The following is a 20,908-nucleotide window of genomic DNA, read 5'->3' on the forward strand; positions in this document are numbered from 1 at the left end:
AGCTCTCAATTTCTGCATCCTTAAATTAATTACTATCAAAATTTCCCTAAAGTGAAGTGAATCCAATTTAACTCTTTATTGCCTTGATGTTTGCTGTCTAAGAAAATGAGAGGTTCTTAGCACTATATGTGGGTCTTAATCTGGGTGTTTTATGCTCTTTTAACCAGGTATCCAAAACTCTTACCTCAGTGGGGTAAGGGGGGATTTTTTTTTTTTTTTAAATGTGAGAAATGAAGGTTGAACTATTTCTTGTGTTGTCAGCTTAGTACTGGTATTTCCTGGGTCATAGTGGCTTCAGGCTAGCCCTTAAGAAAACTATCAAATTCAGTGGTCCTCAAGACTTTTCTTTGCTCTTTTTTTTCCAAATTAAAAAATTTATTTTTATTTTAATTTTTAAAAAATTATTTCTTCTTACTAAATTATAGTTGATTTATAGTGTTGTGCCAGTTTCTGCTGTACAGCATAGTGACCCAGTCATATGTACACATATTCTTTTTCTCATACTATCTTCTTTGCTCTTTTGAAGAAAGAGTGATTGATTCTTTGCCCGAGTGAGGCTCCTGAGTATGGGTTGCCATTTTAATGCAGTGGTCATTGTGGTCTTCCCTGAGGATATAAGGGTTCAGGTATCATGCTAACTGCATTAGCCATTCTCAATCTGTCGAGATACCTCATAAGACAGATCAGGGTAGTTCTGGAGGGGCACTTTGTTGTACTGTGTGGATATGTATAATGGTAATTCCTGATGATGGGGTCATTACAAACAAGATCCACTAACAAGTCAGACCCATGCATCCCTGATAGGATCTGATAAAATACTAAATACTCTACTGTCAAAATGCAGAGGACTCTCCTGAATTTCCTGTTTTCTTGATTGGCATCAAACTAACAAAATCAGAAACTTGGACATCATGTTGGATTCAAGGTCATAACCTGGCAATCTATAGGCCAGAGTTGGCCAAAAGTCATGTATCGTTGGGAGTGTCTGGGACTTCATAAAAGAAACAGAACTATTGCCAACATGGAAAAATGTGTCGATTTCACCTACCACTAGATCTGGCAACTCTGAACCTCTATTTTCTTCTAGTATCAATTAGCTGGAGCTGAGTAGAGGCAATGGTCTTCACCTTGCTGCAGTCCTCACTATTCCCTATCATTTACCTCCATTTGACTTCATTAATTCACATCATCTTCTGGCAACTGCAGGCAATTGTGTCTGTAGCTTCTAGTCTAAATCATCCATGACAACATTTGTATAAGATAGTATATAGCATGTGTTAGAAATTTCTCCCCTTACTTTTAAGAACCATAATCATAATAAAAGCAAAAATCAAACATCTATTATGTGACAGGTTCTGTACTCAGTACTTTACACATTATTCATTTGATCTTCAAAACACCCTATAATGTGTTATTAGCTTCATTGTATAACTGAAAGTCTGAGATTCAGAGATGGTAAAAAAAGTATCCACTTTAATACAGTTAATAAATTTTAGAGCCAGGAGTTCAATTGATGTGATTTCAAAGCTCCTATTACACAAAGTTTATTTCATTTTTTGGGTTTATTTTGAGAAAGTAAATATAAATTTAAATATAGACCAGAAACTATACTCTATGATGTTTTCTTTTGAGAAACTTCAAGCTTTCTTTAAATGCAAATGTCAGCATGGAACATTACAAAACTCTTGAATGGTTTTTGTGTCCTGTGAAGGTCACTGCAAACTAACCTAAGTAAAATTCCGTATCTCTTGGTATAGAGTCCACGATTTTGAACTTAACTGTGCTGATCATTTAGCATCAAGTCAATTTAAAATTGGGTTTGCAAATGGAACGTGCCTTTTATGTCATACATAGGGATGCTTGGTGTCAGTGTGCACTGAGTCAAATGCTTAGGAGGTGATATTACCTAGAGGCACCAACCTTTTTTCACAGGCTCCTGATGTAACCAGTCTTATATTTTATGCAGTCTATATTTATACTTTCCAGCTTTTTGATGCTATTCCATTCCACCCTCTTCCACTCTCAGCCTAGAGTAATGGGTTGAACAGTCCCAGATCCAAGAAGAGAAAAAAAATAATTGGCCTTTTTTTAAGTTTACTTCATAGCACCATCACAAGAATGATTCTACCTCACTCCAGCTATTTAAGACACTTCACCTCAGACTCACAGCTTTGAGAGCAAACAATCTGCCAAGCATGTCCTAATTGCAAGGTGACCTTGACATGTGTCATTCACCAGAGTCTTCAAATCCAAGTCTTCCTGTTTAATATTCATAAAGACTTTTTTTTTTCCTAACAGCATATGTGATGATTTTCCAGGGGCTTGGGGGGGTGGGGGAGCTTTATTTAGAGATGGATTGATTGCAAGGAACGTACCATCGGTGTCTCTTGGATGAACGGAAGTATCAGTTTGGAGGTAGGAAAATTTCTTTTGGCATTCTTCAAGGGAGGACACTGATATGCTGGATGCTGACAGTTTTTTCTCACAGGGGGTTTCCTTGGCTGGTCCATCTGTGATATTGAATTCGGACACTGCATTTATAACGATAGCATTAATGGCTTTCTCATCTGTCTGCTTTTCATTTGTGAGTTGCATATCTAGATGAAAAGAGAAAACACACAGACACAGACCTGCTATAGTTCTCATCCCCTAGTGATCCAGGAATGGATGCTGGCAGAAAATTTCACACTCTGGGCTTCTGTAAGATTAAAATCTTATTTAAAATAAGGAAGATCATGCACAGAATTATTTTGAATGAAAATATATGCAAGAATAAAAGAGTTCAGTAATTATAAAATTTGACCCACCTTACAGGTTTCACTTATCACAGTAATTTACAACACTTATTTCTACAGTTTTTATTTTGTGTGTGTGTGTGTGAGGAGTTGGGTGATTCCAGGCATTCATTCACTAGGACTAATAATCTCATAGAATGTTATCAGCTTAGTGTAGTAATATTTTATGGCTCTCAGAAGTAGTAAAAAAGGGTCTTAAATGCTGGACAGTACCATTTAGTGATATATGTGATCTCAATCAAGTTTTCTTTGTGTCTGTGTGTGTGTCTTTTTAGGGCTGCTCCCACGGCACATGGAAGTTCCCAGGCTAGGTGTCCAATGGGACCTGCAACCACTGGCCTATGCCACAGCCACAGCAGCATGGGATCCAAGCCACATCTGTGACCTACACCACAGCTCAATGGCAATGCAAGATCCTTAACCCACTGAGTGAGGCCAGGAAGTGAACCCACATCCTCATGGTTACTAGTTGGGTTCGTTTCCACTGAGCCACAATAGGAACTCATCAATCAAGTTGTTTTATTTATGTGTTTCTACAAACCTCAATTTCCTCCCCTTTCTAAGAAAAATGATCACATGTTACCAGCCTAATAAGCTCATTCCTACATCTGCCTTTACAGACTCTTAAAAGACTCTTTAAAGTCTTTTCTTGGCCTTGGCATTTGTTAAGTCCCTGTTCAGGTAATGGTTTTTGTGGCTTTAGGGGTGTGCTTCTTGGGAACATTCTTTTGTTTCCATTTAAACTCCTGGCAGGGAACCTCCGGCAAAGTCCTGGATTGAGATTGTGGCACAGAGGCACAGAGACAGCTGAGAAGGCCTCGGTATTTTTAAGAATTCCCATATTCATTTGCTTACTCTTGCATAATAATCAAGGGTCTGTTATATAATAAGTTCTGAGCTGGACACTGGGGATACAGTGGTGACTAAGACAGGCACAGTCCCTAGCATTCAGAAACATCAAACAAATTAGCAATGCAACACAACGTTGACGAGTGTCTAAAAGAGAAACATACCATGAAATCATGTTAGAGAGTGAACCAGATGGGGTAGTGGTACAGTTCGTGATCCCATTAAATGATCCCAAGATGGAGAGAGGACTTAACAGAAGGTCTTTTCAAACCTGCATCCAGACTGATTCTCAGGGACTTCACATCTAAACAAGTATTATTCCTGATGATTCGGCAGCCCTCTGGGGAGATGGTGAACATGGAGAATTGCCTTCCCATTGCTAGCCCTGTGCCTGATTCAGTAATACTTACTGAGTGACCAAAAGAAACAAAACAATTGGCCACGTGGTTTCATTTTACCGGGCTTAGGCAGCTCAGTGCAAGAAATACATTCATGCCAAGTACATTGTCGTCCTTTCAGAAGTTGCTTTTGAGTTTGGGGCAGGTGGAAATCTCAGTGTGTTCTTACCTCCTAGGACAGTGGTTCCTGGACCTATCTACAGAGTGGAATCATCTAGGCAATTTTTTAAAGATTTGGAATTGTTTTTAAAGCTCAGGCAACTTCTTCCATCCCTCAACAGATTAGGTCACAATCCCTGGGGGTTTTTGTAGCTCCCTGGGTGATTCCAACCTGCAGACAAGTTTGAGAACCCCTGGCCCAGGGGCCTTCTGCTTTCTAGTGTGGAGAAAGGAGGGAACAGTCCACTGATGTGAGCACCAGGTGATCTGCAGAAGCTGATCATCTGACAGTTGCTCTTCACAGGCTCCTAACCGGTGTGGGAGCTGACAGTGGAGCACACACAATTGTTTTAGGCCATTTTGTTTCTTTTTGAGGCTCCAAACAGCGGTGGCTTTCAACAGTGTTTAGTTTCATTTCCTACCTCTATGCTGGTTGCAATTTGATTCACCTCAAAAGGGAGGGAAGGCCCAGGAGTTCAGGGAAATATCTATTGTTGGTAGCAGTTACTGTAGTATTGAAGAGATAGAATTAGCTCAACAGATTGGGAAACTATTGGGTTCCTTTACCCCAAGAGGAATTCACCGAAATAATGATACTGTGATGATAAAATAATAGTTTATTTTTCTTACTTGGGTGTCAAAATGTTGAGTAACCAGCTATTATCACAAATAGTTATTCAGATTATGCCTTCAGTACTCAGAAAAGGATTGATATTTTGGACCAGATAATTCTTTGTCTTGGGGAAACTGTAGGATGTTGAGCAGCATTTCTGGCCTCTACTTACTTGATGCCAGTAACACCAGTTGCCCTAGGACAATGACAAACAAAAATGGCTGTGGATATTGCCAAATTTCCTCCATGGGGCAAAATCATCCAGGTTGAACACCAAACCACTGCCTTACACACACACACACACACACACACACACACACACACACACACAGAGTTGCGTACATTTAATGTCAAGTTCTGTGTTAGCGTTATATACCTTATTTAGCTTCAGCATCACAAAGATACTAGGAGGTAGATACTGTCAGCCTTCCAGAACAGATGGGAAATGTATAAATTGGTACTCCACATTGACAGATGAATGAGTGTAACCAAGGCTTAGATAGTTTATTTAGATACATTACCTGAGGTTGCCTTGTTCGTAAATGGTAGAGTTGGGTTTGGAACCCTAGCCTGCTGGGTTCCAAAAGCTTTGCTCCTCTTCCCATCTCCTTTATATTGTACATCATTTCCTCTGATTTATTCTTGGCTTTTATCACTGCTTCCTCACTGTTGGGACTGCACATCAGCAAAACCTTCTTCGGTCTAAATCCCGTCATGTGTCACTTACCTCGAAATTGAGCCTTGCAAATAACCTTGCTTTATAGACGTACCTCTCCCAAAGGAAGACTATCTCTTGCACACTTAGGGACTCCTGCCTGTTTAGTTACAGCAGCTTTATCCTGTACATTCAAGAGCAGCTCAGGAAGAGCTGATAGGGAAAGCTTGATGAGTATATAGATTCCAGCAGCTATTCACTTACAGAATTAATTACCAATCAGTTCAAATTATCACACGTAGTCAGGCTGCATGTAATTTAAATTGCTTTTGCACAATGTAATTCAGTAACAAAAAAAAGTTGGATAGAGGTTACTGGAATATAAGAACAGGCGGAGAATACTGTATACAGCCAAGTGGTATATGAGTCTCTTTTTAATTTCTCGACAATTTTAAGTATAGCATTTTTGAATCTAAGTGATATGCTACATTAAGCAACCATTTGGAGACACTGGGCTTGTACTGAGAGAATTTTATGGAGAAGTTAAACTGCCATTCATAAAGTTATTTTAATTCTATATCTCTGTTTATATTTTTATTTTTTTTTTCATTCCCCCAGTGGGAACTATCTGTTGCTCATTAGAAAATCATCTGACATACACACATTTCAGAACCCAGTCTGCTCAACCCAGAATTCTGACATCCGAAGTGAGTCACAATTTTTCGGTGAATGTTACTGACATCTTCCATCTTTTATAGATGGGATGCTAACAGTAATTTCCCCAGATTCCTTCTTTTGCAGTGTTATTTGACATTGTACCCAAAGTATTATAAAGTAGCATAAGCTAAAAGCAGAAACACATAAAAAGTGCCATCACATCTTCTGCAGAGAAAACTATTTTGGAATTAAATAAGGAACTCGTGAAACTATATTTGGGATGTTATACTTAGTTCTTGACATTAACTTAGAGAAAATAATTTTTTCTTCAACAGGAAAAAAATCACCAAAATTAGGACAAAAATTAGAAACTCAACTGTATTTCTTGGGGACAAGATTAAAGTGTGTGATTAAAGGCAGTGAAATTAATCCTGTTTGGGCTTGAAGTAGTTGCAGAAGCAGTGGGCATGAACTCAAGAGAAGACAGACAGTTAATTAATTTTTTATTACCATTGAGCAAATGTTATTAACTTAATTCAATTAGCATTTATTGAGTACCCACATTCAATGGATGAATCAATGGGACAGGAGCTATTTATTTATTTACTTTAGGTTATTAAGGCAACATTTGAATGATTTTTGCTCACTAAATGTGACTTTATAATTTTTGCATTTGTACATTCTGAGTCTATATATATATGAATTCAAATTATGAATAAATAGCAACTCTTCTCCCCTTGGCTCCTCTGATTCTATTTCTTGTTTGGCCCTGCCCTCCTCTCATCTCTTTTCTCTCTCTGGGTTTACTTCTTTGACCTTCCCCATCTCTATTATTGGTTTCCTTTTCTCTCCCATTCCTTCAGTATATTTATCCCTCAAAACATTGTTTTCTTAGTTCCTTTCTTTGTAGCTTGATCTTAAAGTTTGTATTTGTTCATACAGCATATTTTCTTTGTACAGTTGGCCCCTAAAATGTTAATATAGTTAATCAGCCAGCCAGGCAGTCTACTTTACTGAGAATAAACTATCTGTCTGGCTGTGTACTAGGTGCGTGGGAATTGAAAGGTCAAGAGCAATTAGACTTGGTCCTCAAGAGACCCACAGTCATCACAAATTGCCATCTCAAGTCCCTTGCTCTTGAATATTTTGTTAAATTACCAGTCAGTTCCTTACAATTATTGGGTATCTTTCTACTAGGCTTCTCATTGTCCCTAAATTTGGTAATCCTGGATATCCCTGGAGAATTCACCATTCATTTTCTTTTCATTGTATTGTCATTTTACCAGTTTCCTAACCTTAGAGATATTTTGTGATTTTCCCAATCCCTCCATCCAGTGATTTATTAATCCTTAGTTATTCTTCCTTCCAAATAGTTATTCTTCCTTCCTTCCTTCACAAGTCCATCTCTGTTTTTTCATTTGCACAGCTACCACTTGGGTGGAGATATTCAGTTGTAGATGACCACAATAAAGCGAGTATTGCCATCCATCGAGTCCCAATTTTTTTGCTTTCCCAGTGCATATATAAAGTTAGGCTCAACACTCTACTGCAGTCTATTAAGGAAGTATGCAATAGCATTTGTGTCTAAAATCACAAGATACATACCTTAATTAAAAATACTTCAGGAGTTCCTGTCGTGGCGCAGTGGTTAACGAATCCGACTAGGAACCATGAGGTTGCGGGTTCGGTCCCTGCCCTTGCTCAGTGGGTTAACGATCCGGCGTTGCCATGAGCTGTGGTGTAGGTTGCAGACATGGCTCAGATCCCGCATTGCTGTGGCTCTGGTGTAGGCCGGTGGCTGCAGATCCGATTCAACCCCTAGCCTGGGAACCTCCACATGCCGCGGGAACGGCCCAAGAAATAGCAAAAAAAAAAACAAAAAAAAAAAAAACAAAAAACTTCATTGCTAAAAAATGCTAATCATCAGTGGGTTGTCATCCTTGTGCAGTGTAGTCACATGAAAGATCATGGATCATAGACCATCTTAACAAATACAGTGATACTGAAAGAGTTTGCACTATTGTGAGGGTTACCAAAATGGGACACAGAGACACAAAGGGAGAAAATGTTATTGGGGAAAAAAATTGGCCCTGACATAATTGTTCGATGCAGGATTGCCACAAACCTTCAATTAAAAAAAATAAATAAATAAAAGGCAGTATCTGTGAACTGTGAAGCCCTATACAGTGAAGCATAAAAAACCAAGGTCTGCCTGCATTTCCTTTGTCATTGATCTCAACTGCAGTAACAATCTTCTCCAAGTCATCTTACATGCTATAATCAAAGTGATGTCATGAGCAATAATCAGATCATATTACTTGTGTAAAAAAAAAAACAAAAAAAAAACAAAAGGAGCAAAACAAAGCAAAGCACACACATCATGCATACACACTCTCACCTGCGTATCTTTCCATGCTCTTATTCTCAATTAACCTATCCATTCTCTAGACACATTACCTATGGACAAAAAGTAGCTTGTTAAGTTTTTCTTATGAGCGCTGGACTCCAGAAGCCTATATGAAAACTATCAGATAGGTTTTTTAAGGCAGGGTGATTTAAATTTTAATTCCAGATCAAAATCTTTCAGGTGAGGGTATATTTCAAATGTATAGACCACTTTGAAAGCTGTTTCCCTTGGATGTAAACTTGACTCTAGCTCTGAATTTAGTACTGTGATTATTCCTGGTTGAAATTATTACTAGACAGATAAGCTGACATTTCATAGTATAAGCTACCAAACCACTGACAAATAAGTATGGTTAGTAAGCTGTTGCTGTTGAGGAAGAACAAGTTTTTTCCTTTGTATGTAAAGTTTGCGAAGTTCATACAAATGTCAAGAATGATATTTTGTTGTTAGAGTATATGAACTTTCTTCTCCACTTGGTAGGTAATAACACAAAATAGAGAGAAGCATGCAACATGATCACACATGGTGAAAATTACTAGAACGAGCTAGAATCATTTTTCACATGTGTATGTACAGCACTGCTTTTCTTGATTTAAATTTGAGACCTGATACTCTGGCTAAAGACAACCAAAGGAGGAAGGTAAGGATACCTCCACAGTCACGAAAGTATAATAAAGAGTAATTGATATGCATAAAAGCTGTATTGAAAAACAACACATTTTCTTTTTTGAAGGCTGAGAGGAATAATTTTCTCAAGGTGAGGGTTGAAGACTTCCTAAAATATTCTCCCTTTTGAAGTGAATGGAAATAAGTAATTCATGAAGGGTTCCTTTGTGGTATTCTGTTAGTTAGATTGGACAAAACAAAATCTTGGGTTCATTAAATCTCTCTCTCTCTCTCTTTTTTTTTTTTTTTTTAAGGGAGAGAAGTTAATGAAACAAATATATTGGACCATTTCTCCCTTCATTTTCCACTGCCAGCTCTGGTTAGAAGCTGTCCTTTAAAGACATTCAGGTTAAAGCCACAGGTTTATGTATCATTGTTTTGATTTGCCTTCTGCAGGGCTTCAACTAAAACTCTGCCTCAGAAAAACTTAGATGAAATGTTTATCAAGGGCCATGACAAGAGGACATTTTAAGCCTTTTCAATCAGTCTTAGTAAATCTTTTCTTTTTAAAGAGAAAAAGCAGAAGAGTGTTATTCTCTAGATATAATAGCCTTGAGTGTTCAAGGTGAAAAGGATTCAAGGGGAAGAAGGTTCTGAGGGAAGGTTGAACATGGCCCCTCCTCAAGTGTCTATGATATCTGCAAAGCAACTTCAGGCTTTTGGGGCCAAGGTTGGATTTTTGGCCCTCTGTTTCTAGATAATTACCCCAGTTTTCTGCTTGCCACTATGCTTTGCACCCGTAGGCAGACACGGGCTAAGTGATATACTTTTATAGCTTGATCCTAAACTGTAGCAAGGAGCAATTCCGTCCTAGGAAGTGGTTGAATCTTCTATAGACATGAAAACAGTTTGCAATTATGACTCTCCATTTAGTTTTTATGCAGTTACCTCTGGTTTAATGTTAGTATAAAGTGTCTTGAGAAATAAAGATTATGTTATCTTAGGGAAAAAATTGGTTAGTGCTTTTTACAGTTTGATGCGCTTGATTTAGTAGTAGATTTAGAGCTCTGAAAAAAATAAATCCAGCCAATCAGGTTATATACTCATTCATAATTGGTATTGTATATATAACAGATTTTTTGTTTTACTGTTAGTGTTTAAATGTGAATGTTAAAACTTAAGTTATAATCATGCAAAAGATTCTCTCTTATGTTAAAGCCATCACAATTTATCATTCCCACTATCTGAATGTCACCGAAAGTCTCGCACTTGCATTATCTCATTTGAGGCTCAGGACAGTATTGCAAAGTATTATTATCACTATTATATGAATGAAGAAGTTGATGGAGGGTCAGAGAATTTAATGGTTTGCCCAAGATTACCCGGCTGGTAAGGGGCAGAGCTAGTACTTGAACTTAAGCCTTCTAATTCCTGTGACAGTCAAACTTTACTTTACAAATTGCTTTATGAAACCAGGCACTCTGATTTCAGACCAAGACAGTTTTCTGAAATATAATTCCTTTGTCCTTTCTGATTTTTCCTCTCTTTAGGTAAATTTATCTCTCTGGTATTTGATTAGGAAGCACATTATCGGTATGCGCAAAACTAGAATGCTTGCAAATGATTGCATTTTCCAAACTTATCTGCACAAGACCAAAGCAAGTGTCATCCCCTAGGTGAAGTTTTCTGCACTGTCTGCTCCCCAAATGAAATGAATCATCCCCTTTGGGGGCCCCCAGAGACCCATGTTGGTCTCCTCATGTAATCAATGGATGCATAGGCCTATGCATCCATTGATTATTCTGTGGTAAATTGTGGATGTATTTCTCTTCCCTTTCTGTGGTGAGCTCCTTGAAGCAATGCACCCTCCAGTTATCTTTGATTTCCCAGCACCTAGCACAGTGTCTGGCAGACAGCAAGTGTTAAATAAATTTCAGATGAATGATGAACTGACTGACAGACTGAACGTGGGGTGTTTCAGCTTTCAGTTGACAATTGACTCATTTTCCCTGGGACAGGTTTTTCTGAGCACACCTCCCATTGGTCTCCCTCTCCCACTCTCTATGTGCCAGTTGATGCTGCTGAAATTCTAAAAATTCTCTTTTATGCTAAAATATATATTGGTTTTTATTTTGATGTGAAAGCAACATTTGCATTTGTATGTGTAAAACTGTGAAGAATATAAAAAGACACACACAAAAATTCCCCAATAATTCTACCATTATTTACCCAGTATTTGTTTCACAAGAAGACAATGGACATATCTGCTGTATGTATATATATATATATACACTGTATATGTCTGAGTCAGATCTAGAATATATAAAATAATAAAATTAGATAAATATTCCAATTTCATATATATTTTTATGTATTTATCTAATTTTAATATATTAGATGCGTAAATTTTAATATATTATATATACACTATATATATATATACACACACACACACTGTTTATATATAGCATATAGTGCTTCCAAGATGTGTCACTCACTATTCTAGGGCCTTTGCATGTATTAACTCATTTAAAACTCCCAGAAACCCTATGTGTTAAGTACTACTACTGTCATGCTCATTTTCGGGATGAGGATCAAGGACAGAGGGTTTTAAAGTAACTTACCCAAGGGCACCCAACTAAAAAGGGATGGAGCTGGGATTTTAACTCAGGCAGCCTGGCTCCAGGCCTATGTATCTAACCATCAGGCTATATTGTCTGTCTAGATAGAGATTTAAAAAGAAAATCAGTATTAGGATTTTATTGAATATATTATATATGTTACCATTAAATCATGAATGTTTTCCTGTATCTTAAAGTTTATTTCAGAACACACTCCCATCTCAGTTCACTTGTTACCTCCTCAGAGAAATCTCTTACACTAAGTCTAAAGCCTTGAATTTTGCCTTCCAGGAGTCATTGGCAATGGCTGGAGACCTGTTTTATTATCATGATTGGCATGAGTGCATATAATGAGTAGTGACTAGGGATGCTGCTAAATACCCTGAAATACAGAGAACTGCCCCCCCTTAAAAAACACCCCTAAGAGTATGGTTTCCATTGTCAATAGCCGAGGCTAAGAAATCCTTACAAAGTAGTCCACAGCTCTCATCACCAGCCTTTTCTATTACATCACTGTTTCACTGTCTTTGTACTACTTTCTATTTATCTTAAATTTTTTTGTTTATATTGTTTATTTGATTATGGAGTATGTGTCTCTTCTACCCTTGACTGAAATATCACCTTTATGGTGTTTATTAATTTTTATCTCCTAGAAGGATGCGTGGGGCATGGTAGGTACTTAATGAATAGAAATCAAATAATTCATAGCATTGCTTGGAGTTCCTGTTGTGGCTTAGTGGGTTAAGAACCTGACATAATGTCTGTGAGGATGCGGGTTTGATCCCTGGCCTACCTCAGTGGGTTAAAGATGAGGTGTTGCCACACACTGTGGCGTAGGCCACAGATGCAGCTCTGATTTGACCCCTAGCCTGGGAACTTCCATATGCCACCGGTGTGGCCGTAAGAAGAAAAAATAATAATGCGTAGCATTTCTTGCATGTCATAACATAAATGATTTAATGCTTTCACCAGTCACTAAAATGTAGATTGTTGCCAATTTTTGCTAATATAAATATTCTTAAACACCGTTTCAATGAATCTTTTCATATATCTATTTGTTTATGTAGGTTGAATTCATAGATAAGGACTTATTAAATGAATGGCTAGATTTTTAAGCTCTGAATATAATTTACTAATTGCCTTCCAGAAAGATCATGTCACTTTATACTCATACCAGTGGTAACTGGGGAAAGTTCACATACTCTTCTCTGGCTGATTCTAGGATTTACCAATAAAGTAATTTATTTTTATCAATTCAAATAGAACTTTGACCCAAATCTTTGGTTTTCTACATCTGAAAAAGTCTCTATCATGAGAAGTGCAAGGTTTTTTTTCATATTTATTGCTTTTCTGAAGAATTTTTGTTCTGTGACCAGATTCATGGGTTTTTCTGAGCTCTCCTACATGACATGAAATTCGGCAGTTAAAGACACTTGTTTAGTATTGATAGATCCATACATTATTGATAATCGATAGCGGAGTTTGGTCTGTTTAACTGATTCTTGCCTTGAGTCCTCAGGATTCTGAGGTGATGTGTCTTTTGACACTTTGGAGTATCCCTGTTGGCTGCCAGGCCCTAATGTGGTAATGCCCACTCATGACATGTGTCTTTAAGTGTAGGATAGGAACATGCCCTATGTAGATACCCTGGGGCCAGAAGTTAAGCCACACTAGGAAGAAGGGCAAGAGGTGACAGGAGGGAGTAAGAGGAGATGTAAAGCACATGTGCATTTGCAAACTTTTTGGCCCATTGCATGTGTCCAGTGTATTATGGAATCTATCAGCACCTAACTAGTGTTTAAGATCTTTTTTCCTGATAGTCCATCTGGTGGAAGTTTAGCCCAAGTGTCTCCCAATAGTGGGATACAAGTTTATCCAGTGTGCGTTAGAGAAGCTATTGACATTTATTTCTCAAAGAAAATTCTCATATAATAGCAATTTTGGCATATTTGATAATGTACATAGCAGTTAACATGGTAGTATATGTATCTATTGTGTGTGCGCCTCTGTGTGTGTATGTGTCTATACACCTAAGGTGGCCTTGCTTCCCCCCTGCCTTTTCTTCTTTGGCCTTGTTATAGCATGCAGAAGTTTCCAGGTCAGAGATTGAATCTGAACCACAGCAGTGATCCAAGCCACAGCAGTGATAACACCAGGCCCCTAACCAGCTAGGCTACCAGGGAACTCCCTCCCACCACCCCCCTTTTTTTCTAACTAATAAAGATTTGCAATAAAAGCTTTGGGGACTGCTAGTCTAAGGAATAGCCTGAGGTCAGCCCTCTATATCTCTCTGCACCTGAAGGAAAATCACTTTTACTGTGCTTCCTTTTGGTACCGAGGGTGTGGTTGCTGGAACAGTTACAGCCACAGCAGCTGCAGTAGTGGCCTGAGTAGACTTTTCCTTTGAGTTTCTATAGTGGTAACAGGATTAACAGACTCTATTCTGGAAGTACTTGGGTGGCATAACACCTCCCAGCAGAACTATTCCTGACAAGGATGTGCAGATGGAAATGCATATTTATGTCACTTAAAGCCTACCAGAGACACAAGGATTTGAGCTATAACAATAAATAGAAAAAAAAAAAAAAAAAAAAAAAAAACCTCCAGCATTTTTGGTAACCCATCCATACTCAAGAGCATTGACTGTGCTTGGCGAAAGACCTACAGTTTGCTCTTTGTCCAAGCATAAAATATTCACTATTTCAGCCTGTGAAGGTAGACTCTTCTGAATATATTTTAGAGTGTTAAACTAGCAAAAAGTTAGGTTAAATTTTCAGGTCTTAAAAATAACAGGACTAGTCTGTGAAGTGTTCAGGCCATTTCAAGAAAAAAAAAAGTCTCCTTTTGAAAAGTATCCACTTATTCCATGTATTAATAATAACAGGCTTTAGAAAATATTTAGGCAGACCAAATAGTAATTGTAGTCACGGCTTTCAAGTTTAAAATATTGTCTTTATAGCAATCCTTGGTATAACTTCTAGCTTCCTTCTAAAACACATCTGACAATACAGCAAAAGAAAAATGCTCACATCCACAAAATATGGGTTTGATTGTTCTGCGAAAAATTTGCACAACACATCAACTCATTAGAATTGAACTGAAGAATCCGATCAGTCTGGCACTTTGGCTAGCTCTGCTGAGAGTGAAATGAACAACCTTTGTTTCTCCTGTGCCTGGTGGAGAAATAAATATTTTGTGTCAGCCAGAAGACTGAGCTATCCTCCCCTATGAAGAGGTATGGTTTTTTTTTATCTGATCAGCAAGGTATAGTTCTTTATCAAGCTAACCAGTGCAGATATGACTTGCTACAATTAACAGAAAACTTTCAAAAATTGTTTGTGGTTCTCGTTAAGTTACACGAAGAATACTGTGAAGAAAAGAGAAGATAATCTTAAGGAGCAAACACAAGGGGGTGGAAAGCCAATAGGATAGATCCAAAGGGACACAGTGAATTCACAGATTCTGAAGAAGTCAACATTATAATGACAGAGTTAAAATCTGCATTGGGGCAGTAAAACACAGAATTGACACTTCAGAAGTATTTATAGGAATATAGAGAGCAAATATGAAGACTTTCCCATGATGTACAAGTAAAGAAAAAGGATTGAATTTAGGATGATAAAAATGGTGTTAGATACAGAGGTCAGGGCACATAGGTGTCACCTAAGAAATACAGTTTCCTAAAGAACAAACCAAAACAGTTTAAATATAAGCTTTGTTTAAAGATAATCTTGATGTCTATGTCAGAGTAGATACAACTTCTGAGTGTGCACCTGTTTAAAATTTAGTAAAAAGTGATCGAGGAGTTCCTGTCATGGCATAGTGGAAAGGAATCTGACTAGAAACCATGAGGTTGCAGGTTTGATCCCTGGCCTCGCTCAGTGGGTTAAGGATCTGGTGTTGCCGTGAGCAGTGGTGTAGACCTCAGACGTGGCTCAGATGTGGCGTTGCTGTGGCTCTGGCGTAGGCCAGAAACTATAGCTCCAATTAGACTCCTAGCCTGGGAACCTCCATATGCCGCGATTGTGCTCCTAAAAAGACAAAAAGACCAAAAAAAAAAAAAAAAAAAAAAAAAAAAAAAAAAAAAAAAGAGTGATCAAGGATCCTACAAAGTATTTTGCATTATAAAGATCTTTATCAAGTACCCAGGCATATAAAACTAGATTGTATAAGAAAGAATTGTCAGAGTCCTCACTGTGGCACAGTTGGTTAAGAATCTGATAGCAGCAGGTCACTGTGGAGGTGCAGCTTTAATCCCAGCCCATTGCAGTGGATTAAAGAATCTGGAATTGAGGTAGCAGTGGTGTAGGGCGCAGCTGTGGCTGGAATTCAGTCCCTGGGAACTTCCATGTGCTGCTGATGTGGTCTAAGAAAAAAAAAAAGAAAAGAATTGTCATGAAGTTGTCTCCAAATCATTCTTGCCCGATGTGATGTGCCAGAAAACAGTGGGGCAACATTTTTTAAATTTTGAGGGAAGAAGATTATACTTGGACAATTTTATTCTCAATTAGTCTTTTTTGGGTGAAAGTACAATAAGATATTCTCATCATACATTATCAGAAGAAACTATACTACTCTAAAGAAAACAAAACTTTTTTTTTTTTTTTTTTTTTTTGTGGAAGCCTGCAGCCGGTTGAAGTGGGACCAGGATTGAACAACGCAGGCTACAGCAGTGAAAGTGCCAAGTCCTAACCAGAAGGCCATTAGAGAACTTCAGAACTAAATCTTTTTTAAAAATGGTTATATTTTCACTTCCTGAGAAAGCAAAAACAAACCTAGGTACTCAAGTTTTGAGATGCAGAGGCAAGTTAATAATGACAATTGTCCTGAGAAACCATCAATTATTACAACATTAAAATTATAATGAAAGCATTGAGGTGAATGTCTGCTTTCAAAACTGACTCTGATTGGAATTGACATAGTCAGAAACCAGGAAGTTTATGGAAGTGTTTGTTCTCCTTATAGAATGGTGTCTGGGTGTAATTAGAGGGAAACCTTTGCAATATTAGTTTGTAATTCTTCGTTGTGGCAGTAACCTGGAAATTATACATAAGAAAGATTCTCAGATAAAACCTTTTGTTTCTCAGGAATAAAAAGTGTATTCCTGAGCTTAGCAGAGCACTGGGCTTAAAGGTTGAACAAGTGTAGACAAATGTCCATTTACTAAGTGGTAGGCAATGAAATGTTCAAATTTTTCTGGCTTCTAGTCTTGTGCACTTTTTTTTTAAACTATTGTATTGCATCCAAAACATGCACAATAATGGCCAGGACTGGTGAGGTATTTTCAGATAAGTTTTCAGATATGAAGTTCTTTGGAAAATGAGTAGAATTATGGTACTTTAGATCTCTGATAAACTATAGGTGTCGGTTTCATCTTCCACACACCAATTCATCCATCCATTCACTTAGCACCTGCTAAAATAATAAAAATAATGATAGCTAAAATTTGTTTCATATCGTGAGAAGCTTTGGCTAAGTGCTTTGAATGAATTCTCATTTAATTGTCACAATAACCCAATGAGGAAGTTATTCTAAGTACTGTTTTCCTAGTAAGGAAAATGCAATATTAAGAGGCAAGGGGCTGTGCCTTATTCATTGTTTATTCATTCGTTATTCACTGGTATGCTCCTAAGGGAGTAAAGATTGGGGTGAGAATTTGAATTTAGACATTTGAAAGCTGTTGTCCTTCCTCTTGACCACAATGGTTTGTGTGGGAGATACAAAGATGAATGAAGTATGGTTGTGCCTTTGGGGACTTAATGGTGTATTTGTAGGAGGCAAACATGTCCACAGATACATTGCCCTCAGATATCCCTTCTGTGCCATCTGTAACCTGATTTTTGCACCTGTGAAATTCCTCAATGACTAATGGCTAGTCAGAATTGCCCAGTGAGGCCAAGGCTCAAATGAAGGGGGAGAAAGGACAATGTATGATGGAAGATAAGGCAATTTGGCTGTTGTCCTACTCCCTGGAACTCTGTTGCATAGGATTATGTCAAGCTATCATTGTTAAGCAGAGCTTCTGTATTTATAGAGCCTTGTGAAACTCTATGATGAGTGTTGGTCCTCATCCCATCAGTTAGGTGGATTAATCTCCTGATTCTCTTTAAGAGCCTCTATCAATTAGGTTGTCATAAAAAAACAAAACAAAAAAAAAAAACCAAAAAAAACCACTGTGCCTGGTTGAAATACTTTGTGTCTAGGAGGTGAGTGCTCTGTCTCACTTAGAAAATAACAATATTAAACATGATCACAGCCACACCATATGCTTTAAACTGCTGTAGGTACTTTTACGGTCCATACTCTCTTCCCCATATTTACAGGATGAAGAGGCTCTGCTGGTCTCTTTCTTTGGAAATCTAGGAGCAGAAGTGGGAGAATAGTCACAGTGATGGAGAGTTGGAAATGTGGGTAGGTTTTGAGTTGTTCTTGGTATTGGAGATGAAGATTCTTTGAGAATCTAGGTCCTCAGCTTCTGAAATGCTTCTCCATTGCCATAAAGATAAAACTAGTCATTTTAGCTTTGTTAAGAGCTCCTTGGCATTTGTATTTTTTCTTTCTTTTTTTTTTTTAGGGCCACACCCACAACATATGGAAGTTCCCAGGCTAGGGGTCTAATCAGAGCTGTAGCCACTGGCCTATGCCACAGCCACAGCAATGCCAGATTTGAGCTGTGACTGCCACCCACACTGCAGCTCATGGCAACGACAGATCCCTAACCCACTGAGTGAGGCCAGGAATTGAACCTGCATCCTCATGGATACTAGTTGGGTTTGTTACTGCTGAGCCATAACAGGAACTCCAGTGTTTGTGTTTTTGTCAAACAAGTTATATAAAACTATGCATTTGAAATAATTTTAAATAATTGATAGTTATAGATTTGTTTGTGGGTTTATAATTGAGTACTTTGGGTAGGCTTACAACAAAGCAATTCTTTACCACTGCTACGTCTGCTTTGGATTAATTTCATTTTAATTGGCAGATACATTTGCAAAAGCTTAAAAGGTTGAAAACAGTAACAGAAACTCTAAAGGAATAATATGTAAGATGGAACCATAGGTCTTCCTGGGTTTCTTGAACTTCCTTCCCACTTAGCTTGCAGGATATTTAACCCTGAAATGAGCCAGCCATACTTTGAAGTTCCCCCTTGCTGATACAAACAGGTATAAATATACCAGGTGATTCCAATCCAATAGTTGTGCTAGACTGTAAAGACTATTTTTTTCTTTTTCTACAAGAGCTCTGTAAGTCATCAGAAGATACTGCTGATGTTTTAAAGGAAATAAATTTGCTCTTGTCAAGGCTGCTCTGAAAGGAATAACTTTAGAGGTGATCAGCTTGTTGAGTACAGCTTGTACTTGTGCATACTTTATACAGTATGTTGGCATGAGCCCACCTAGATCTTGTTGGGTTTTTTATTTATTTATTTATTTTTTTCTTTTTTGCCTGCACCCACAGCATATGGAAATTCCTGGACCAGGAATTGAATCCAAGCCAGAGCTGCAACCTATGCCACAGCTGCAACAATGCTGGATCCTTAACCCACTGTGGGTCGGGAATTGAACCCGTGGCACCACATAGCACAGTGGGAACTCCTTTTTATTATTTAATTAAATTATTCAATGTGTTTATTTTTTCTTTAGATCTTGTTTTGTAATGCCCAGGAGAAAGGTTCTCAAACTTTAATATTCATTAAAATCACCTGGAGTGCTTGTTAAACCCCAAATCCTGTATTACTCCCTCAGAATTTCTGATTCTGTAAGTTTGTGTTAGGGGCAGATTTTTAAGTTTCAAATAAATTACATTAAACAACGATTGATGGAAAATCTGGCATATCTTATAGCTAAACTTCTGCCACCTGCTTTAAGATAATTCTTGTTATCTGCACTATCCTTTTAGTCTATCTGAAACAGGATGTTACTATGTGAAAGTGACACTTTTAGCCAAAGTTTTCATTTACTGTGTCCCTGTTATAAGCTGTGAGGCAACTGAAATTCAGAGAGATGAATATCTTGTCCAAGGTCACACAGCCAAGACTCAAACCCAGTTTGTTCTGTCTCCAAAGCTTTATCTCTTGTTACCATCTGCACATATTCCTTAAAATCAACCAAGATAAGTACGGAGCGCTGATAATAAACACTTGCATCCAATGCTTTGGGCACACATATGTTTAAGAAGATGTTTGAGTTAGAATTAGAAATGATTCTCTCTTTTCCTTTCTGAGCAAAAGTTACTTTTCTGGATTTCAAGGAAACTAGTTGCAGTGCCTCAATTGGGAAAGACAAATTCTCTTCTAGAAAATGAGAAATTAAGTTCTTGTACTGTCAGAATGCAACTTAAAGGCTCTGTCCCAGGTTCATCGCCAGAGCTTAACTCTGAGCCATTTCTTTTCCCCACAATATTACCTGATTTAAAGAGCATCCTAGGACATAACCAGGTCAACAAAGTTGCATGCAATCTCTTTAATTCACATACAAACAAACAAACAAACAAACAAATGGACATTAGGCTGCTTTGGGTTCTTCTGGTGTTTTTTTTTTTTTTTTCCCTTAAGAGGTAAAGTTGGTTTTATCACCCTTTTGGATCCCATCTTGACCCTCTTTTAGTGTGCTTTTTCTGTGGTCCCTTTAGTCAACCTGATTTTTGTAACCCCTACCCCCAACCCTTGTAGTTTTTTTCCTTTCTTGACTAACTTGATTAACTATCTGCATTGAATATGTTCCTGAGTGCAGTACTCTAGTCTTTATATACTTCCCCATGTGTCTTAATCTTTTATCACAACAGATACTGCAGAAAATACTAGGTTAGTATAAAAACCAGACCCTCGAGTGTATCTTTATCACTAGCAACAGAGGGAAAATACTGAGTGTAGATGAAATGGGATTAGTAAACCACCAGTAATAGCCAAAATATGTTTTCTTCTAAGTTTGTAAGTGGCCTTTTTGCATTCTGGTTCAACATCCCAGCTAAGGATTCTGCATGAACCAGACACCCTTTCATTCTTCCTCTATCTCAGGAGCATGTTATAATGGTGGATGAATAACTCTTGTATGTATATAGAAGTAACTCTATCCCATAAGCTAGTATTGAAGCCTCAATGGCTAAGGTGCTTTGCTTTATTTCATTCTACCACCTCTTCTGGAAGCCC

The 20,908-nt window shown here is 37.8% G+C and overlaps 1 protein-coding gene across 5 annotated transcripts in view; it reads right to left on the minus strand.

The window, feature by feature from the left end:
• Nucleotides 1–20,908, minus strand: part of MDFIC2 (MyoD family inhibitor domain containing 2) — a 111,391-nt gene that overhangs the window by 8,744 nt on the left and 81,739 nt on the right. The window contains exons 4-5 of one of the 5 annotated variants that reach the window (XM_084992457.1): nt 2,631–2,698; nt 2,376–2,510 (exon numbers count right to left, since the gene is read on the minus strand). In XM_084992457.1, coding sequence (XP_084848583.1) covers nt 2,376–2,510; nt 2,631–2,646 — 151 coding nt within the window. In that variant the 5' untranslated portion in view covers nt 2,647–2,698. Of the gene's footprint in view, nt 1–2,375; nt 2,598–2,630; nt 2,699–8,524; nt 8,584–20,908 lie in introns of all 5 variants that reach the window. The other 4 variants (XM_084992456.1, XM_084992455.1, XM_084992454.1 and 1 more) reach the window with 4 other exon arrangements.

Source organism: Sus scrofa, chromosome 13 (genome assembly GCF_054392235.1).
Source record: "Sus scrofa isolate SSC_HxYL_T2T_F1_AM1 chromosome 13, Sscrofa_HxYL_maternal_Yorkshire_Landrace_v2.0, whole genome shotgun sequence".
Classification (NCBI taxonomy): domain Eukaryota; kingdom Metazoa; phylum Chordata; class Mammalia; order Artiodactyla; family Suidae; genus Sus; species Sus scrofa.